At 56.6% G+C, this 5,426-nt stretch overlaps 1 protein-coding gene across 1 annotated transcript in view; it reads right to left on the bottom strand.

Annotated features, from left to right (window-relative positions):
• Positions 1–5,425, bottom strand: part of SUPT5H (SPT5 homolog, DSIF elongation factor subunit) — a gene marked incomplete at its 5' end in the record, with an annotated part of 9,277 nt that extends 3,852 nt beyond the window's left edge. Inside the window, 16 exons of the mRNA XM_017733554.1 lie at positions 142–380; positions 669–815; positions 1,396–1,551; positions 1,632–1,768; positions 1,850–1,943; positions 2,247–2,352; positions 2,430–2,500; positions 2,922–3,011; positions 3,106–3,357; positions 3,679–3,747; positions 3,874–3,904; positions 4,029–4,094; positions 4,202–4,270; positions 4,680–4,749; positions 4,853–4,864; positions 5,395–5,425. Coding sequence (XP_017589043.1) covers positions 142–380; positions 669–815; positions 1,396–1,551; positions 1,632–1,768; positions 1,850–1,943; positions 2,247–2,352; positions 2,430–2,500; positions 2,922–3,011; positions 3,106–3,357; positions 3,679–3,747; positions 3,874–3,904; positions 4,029–4,094; positions 4,202–4,270; positions 4,680–4,749; positions 4,853–4,864; positions 5,395–5,425 — 1,640 coding nt within the window. The remainder of the gene's footprint in view (positions 1–141; positions 381–668; positions 816–1,395; positions 1,552–1,631; positions 1,769–1,849; positions 1,944–2,246; positions 2,353–2,429; positions 2,501–2,921; positions 3,012–3,105; positions 3,358–3,678; positions 3,748–3,873; positions 3,905–4,028; positions 4,095–4,201; positions 4,271–4,679; positions 4,750–4,852; positions 4,865–5,394) is intronic.
• Position 5,426: the final 1 nt, after the last annotated feature.

Below are 5,426 nucleotides of genomic sequence, written 5' to 3'. Positions count from 1 at the left end.
CCCCAAACCACCCCGAGGACCCCCCAAAACACCCCAAGGACCCCCAAAACACCTGAAGGTCTGCCCAAACACCTCAAGACAAAGACACCCCAGGGACCCTGCAAATCTCCTCGAAAACACTCTGAGAATCACCCCAAACACCCTGAGGATTCTTCAGACACCCCAAGAATCCCCCAAACCCCTCCAAGATTGCCAAACCACCCCGAGGACCCCCCGAAGCCTCCCGGACGCACGGAGTGGGGGCCGTCGATGACTTTGACGATATCCTTGACGTGGATGTTGTTCTGCTCCGAGTCCAGCGCCACGGCGAAGCGATTGTCCTTCTTCCTGGTGACAGCCTGGTGCCGCACCGTCACCACCTTCCCGTACATGTTCAGCACCTGGGGACACGGCACGGCTCAGGGCACGCACAGGGGACACCCAGGAGACACCTGGCAGGGGACTCCAGGGACCTCCCAAATGTGGTGGGTTGGGACCCCCCTTGAAAGGGAATTTGGGGCCCCTCTGGAGGCCGATTTGGGGTGTGGGGTGCCCTGGGAGGTTCCCCTGGGATTTTGGGAGGGTTTTGGTGAGATTTAGGTGGGGTTTTGGAGCATATTTTATAGGATTTATTGGGAGGATTCTGGGGGATTTTTTGGGGGATTTCAGGCTGGATTTGGGGCTCTCACCTGGAAGGTTTCCCGCTCCAGCCGCACGATGACCCCCACAGTTTGGGGGTCCAGCTGCACCAGCTCCCCCCACTCGTGCTGCCCCCCCACATCCACCCCCGAGGCCGTCTCAGAGCAGAGCTGCAGATCCCGGGGCAGCACCTTCAGCTGGGGGCGGGAAACGGGGAAAAATCCGCTGGGACTGCACCAAAACCGCCTGTTTTCACCCCAAACCCTGTTCCCCCAGTTTTCTCCTGGATTTTTCCTGGGTTTTCCCCTAATTTTTCTCATTTTTACCCCGTTTTCCCCTTTTTCCCCATTTTCTGGGTTTTTCCCGTGTTTTCACAGGTTTTTCCCACGTCTTTCCCATTTTTTCCCCCGTTTTTCCTGGTTTTTTTCTCCTGTTCCCACCTCGTCCATGGTGAGGTCCAAGAACAGGATCACAAAGTTCTCCTCCACTCTCCATTTCCCCCCATTTTACCTCATTTTTCCCCTTTTTCCCTATTTTTTCCCCATTTTCCCCCCCTTTTCCCTATTTTTTCACCATTTTTTCCCCATTTTTTTCCATTCTCCCATTTTTTCCCCTGTTCCCACCTCGTGCATGGTCAGGTTGGAGAACAGGATCACAAAGTTCTCCTCCACTCTCCATTTCCCCCCATTTTACCTCATTTTTTCCCCTTTTTCCCCTATTTTTTCCCCCTTTTTTCCCCATTTTTTCCCGTTCTCCCATTTTCTCCCCTGTTCCCACCTCGTGCATGGTCAGGTCGGAGAACAGGATCACGAAGTTCTCCTCCACCCTGACGATGAGCCCGGTGTCGCCCTCGAAGCGCCCGGCTATCACCTTCACGTGGTCGCCCATCCTGAAGTATTTCCTCAGCTCCTGTGCCGGGAACTCCAGCATATCCTGGAAAAACCCAAGATTCCTGGTTTTCCACCCAAAAAAGCCATCCCAAGGGGGGTTTTTTTTTTTTGGGCTTTTCAGACCTTGAGGTCCTCGTGCTTGGGCATGATGGTGATCTTGTTGCCATCCACGCTGAGGATTTTGCCCTGCAGGTTGATGAGCTCACCCTCGCACACCTCCACGTTGTCCCCCGGCTGGAAGTTGTGTTCCCGCTCTTTTCCTGCAAAATTTTGGGGTGACTTAGGGAAATTTGGGGAGTTTGGGGTGTTTTCTGGGGTTTGGGAATGCAGGGATCCCATACCGGTGCTCTCGGTCACCACCTCCAGGTCGATGCCCTCGGGCTGGTCCTCGAACTTCTCCAGCTCGGACAAGGTGGGTTTGACCCCCTCGGTGATCTGGGATTGGGGGAAAATTCCAGGATTCGGGGCAAAAACGGATTTAGGGTTGGAGCACGCAGATTTTAGGGTTCAAACTTGTGGGTTTTGGGTAGAAGGGGAAAATTTTGGGCTCAAATATGTGGTTTTGGGTTCCAAGAGGTCAATTTTGGGTTCCAAGAGGTCAATTTTGTGTTCCAACAGGCAGATTTGGGTTTGGAACATGAGGATACTGGGCCAGAAGAAGCAGATTTGGGCTGGAACAAGCGGATTTTGGGCAGAACAGGCAGATTTTAGGCCAGCAAAAGCAGATTTGGGGCTCACCACGGCCGACATGGCGAAGCTCTTGAACAGGAAGCCCTTCCGGCTGTAACGGTTGCCCTCGAAGATCAGGAAGTCGCCATCTGAGGCCACGTCCCCACCCAGGGACCTGGGGGACACCTGGGGTCACTCAGGGTCACTCCCAGGGTCACTGGATCCCGGGGGTCCTTCAGGACCAGGCCCTACCGGATCTTCTCGGCGTCGAAGAGGCGCTGGGGCGGCCGCTTGAACTTCTTGCGCTTGGCGAACCAGTCCTTCTGCGGGGGAGGGGAGAGGGGATCTGCTCAGGGGATCTGCTTGGGGGATCTGCTCAGGGCCAGGGATCTGCTCGGGGGATCTGCTCAGGGGATCCTCTCAGTGCCAGGGATCTGCTTGGGGGATCCACTCAGGGCCAGGGACCTGCTCGGGGGATCTGCTCGGGGGATCCACTCAGGGCCAGGGACCTGCTCGGGGGATCCAATGACCTGGCATCCACTGACCCAGGATTTGCTTAGGGAATCTGCTCAGTGCCAGGGATCCACTGACCTGGGATCCACTCAAACCAGGGACCCACTGACCCAGGAATCACTCACAGGGATCCAACCCCCAGGGACCCACTGACTTGGGATCCACTGGTGGGGATCCACCCAAGCAGGTTCCCCTCCCCTGCCCAAGGTGCCCCCCCAGGTGGATCCTCACCAGGCTCATCCGGGCTTTGATCCGATCGAAGTCAATCCTGGGGATCATTTTGAGAGAGATCTGGTTCTGGCTGGGCTCCACGTAATCCACCTGCGCCAGGCCACGCCCACGGGTCAGTCCCGGCCGGCCGGGGGTGTCCCCAGCTGAGGATGCCCCCTCCCCCTCAGGTGTGTCCCCCCCTCACCTGGGCGATGTCGTCCTTGTAGATGCCCCTCTTGAGGCGCACCCAGGCCTTGGGCTTGAGGTTGGTGACCTCCTTGACCACCTTGAGCACGTCGGTCATCTCCTTGATGGGCACCATCTGCTGGTTCCAGTAGCCCAGGCGCAGGTTGCCCACGCCCTCAATGGCCTGCTTGACGTGGGTCTGCTTGTAGGCCTCGACGTACAGGTAGCCACGCACGTGCTCCGGGGCCACCACGGCCTTGATCTGCAGTGGCTGGGGACAGAGGGGACAGCAGTGTCAGCAGTGGGACACCTCGGTGCCACCCCAGCACAGGCACCCACGGGGGCCACCACGGCCTTGATCTGCAGTGGCTGGGGACAGTGGGGACAGCGGGGACAGCAGGGGACAGAGGGGGACAGGAGGGACAGTGGGGACAGCGGGGACAGAGGGGACGGGAGGGACAGCAGTGTCAGCAGTGCCACCAGCCTGGCACCCGTGTGACACCAAGGACACCCCGGCACAGCCCCAGTGTCCCCACGTGCAGGTGTGACCCCAGCGCCACCGCAGTGTCTCCCAGTCCCTCCCAGTGCTCACCGTCTCCGTGTACTGGTAGGCGATGAACTTGCGCATGAGGGCGACGGCCGTGGCACGCTCCTCCCCGATCTGGGCACAAACCAGCAGGATTTGGGAAAAGAAAAAAAAGGATTTGGAGGCAAAAAGTGAGATTTGGGCTCAGAAAGGGAGGTTTGGGCACAAAAAGCAGGGTTTAGGTCCTCCCCCAACACCCACCTTGCACTTGACCGTCCAGAGATTGGGGTCCCTGTAAGGGGCATCAAAACCTCATTATTTTGGGGGGGTCTGACCCAAATTCCCCCTTTTTTCCCCAGAATTCTCATTCCCAGGGATTCTGACCCAAATTCCGTTTTTCCCCCCCCAAAACTCACTTGACGCCGGGCAGCAGCTGCTGCTGGGTGATGTCATCCGAGAGCTCATCAGAGCCGCCGTAAACTCTGGGAAAAAGGCCCCAAAAAATCAGGGAATGCTGGGGTGGGCGTGGCCCTGTGGTGCCAGGGAGGGTGCCAGGGACGGGCGGGGAGGGGACAGGGGTGGCACTCACGTCTCCCCCACCGAGGACTTGGCGTATTTCTTCATGTAGTACTCGCCCAGCTCCTCCTCCCGCTGGTCCCTGGCAGGGAAAACAGGGCGAAATCAGGGGAAAACGGGAAAAATGAGGAAAAGTGAGGGAGAAGCTGGGGGACATCCGGGAAAAACGGGGGAAAACGAGGGAAAACGAGGGAAAAATATGGGAATGTGAAGGAAAAGCAATTAAAAAAAGGAAAAAAGAAGAGAAAACTTAAGGAAAAACAAGGAACAATCAAGGAAAAACAGGGAAAAATGAGAGAAAAACAGAAAAATGAGGGAAAGGCAGTGAAAATGAGAAAAAACAGGGAAAAATGAGGGGAAAAGAGAGGAAACCAAGATAAAAACATGGGAAAATCAGGGAAAAATGGGGGAAAAGAAGGGGAAAATGTAGAAGAAGGATAAAAACGAGGTGAGGGGTGACACAGAGGGACACTGGGGGTGTCGAGGGTCACCTCCAGAGGTTCTGGAGCCGCCGTGCTCCCGAGCGATCCTCGTCCAGCACCACGTTGTCAATGTTGGAAGCTGAGGAAGAGGAGGCAGAGGAAGGTCAGGAGAGGGATTTGGGATCGGGGGGGGGGTGTGGAAATTTCGGGAACCCCCAGAATTGGGGGAGTGGGACTCTTACCTTCGATCTCCTCTGCCCCGGGGAGGAGGTGACGGTGGAGGATGAAGTAAATCAACAGCAAAAACCAGGGAATGGGGGAAAATTGGGGGTTTTGGGGGAAAACAAAAAAAAAATGCAACGGAAAAGCCCCAGGCGAGAGCGGATGAGATGGAGGGGGAGGGGTGATCGGGGACCCCCACCTGGGAAAAGGGATGGGGGAAAACGGGGATTTGGGGAGGGGGAGAAAGGAATTTAGGGAAAAAGGGATTCAGGGAGGAAAAACGGGATTTAGGAAGGAAAATTGCAAGGGAAAAAGGGTTTGCAGGGAAAAAAGTGGTTTTGGGGGGAAAACGGGATTTAGGAAAAAGAAGATATGAGGGGGGAAAAAAGTGATTTGGGGGTGGGGAAAGAAGGGTTTGGGGAAAAGGGGTTTTGGGGAAGGAAAAGGCAGTTTTGGGGATTCGGGGGGGTGGAACAGGGAGGAACAGGGACCCCCCCAGCCAGGGCTTCCCTCCCTCCTCCCTGCAGCCCCCCGGGCTGGGGACAGCCCCCCCAGTCCGCACCTTTCTCCAGGATGTCCTCAGCCCCATCCTCC

The sequence above is a fragment of the Corvus brachyrhynchos genome, unplaced genomic scaffold (genome assembly GCF_000691975.1).
Source record: "Corvus brachyrhynchos isolate BGI_N302 unplaced genomic scaffold, ASM69197v1 scaffold1135, whole genome shotgun sequence".
Taxonomy (NCBI): Eukaryota; Metazoa; Chordata; class Aves; order Passeriformes; family Corvidae; genus Corvus; species Corvus brachyrhynchos.
The sequence above is the reverse complement of the archived record's forward strand: the minus strand, read 5'-3'. Positions and strand labels throughout refer to the sequence as shown.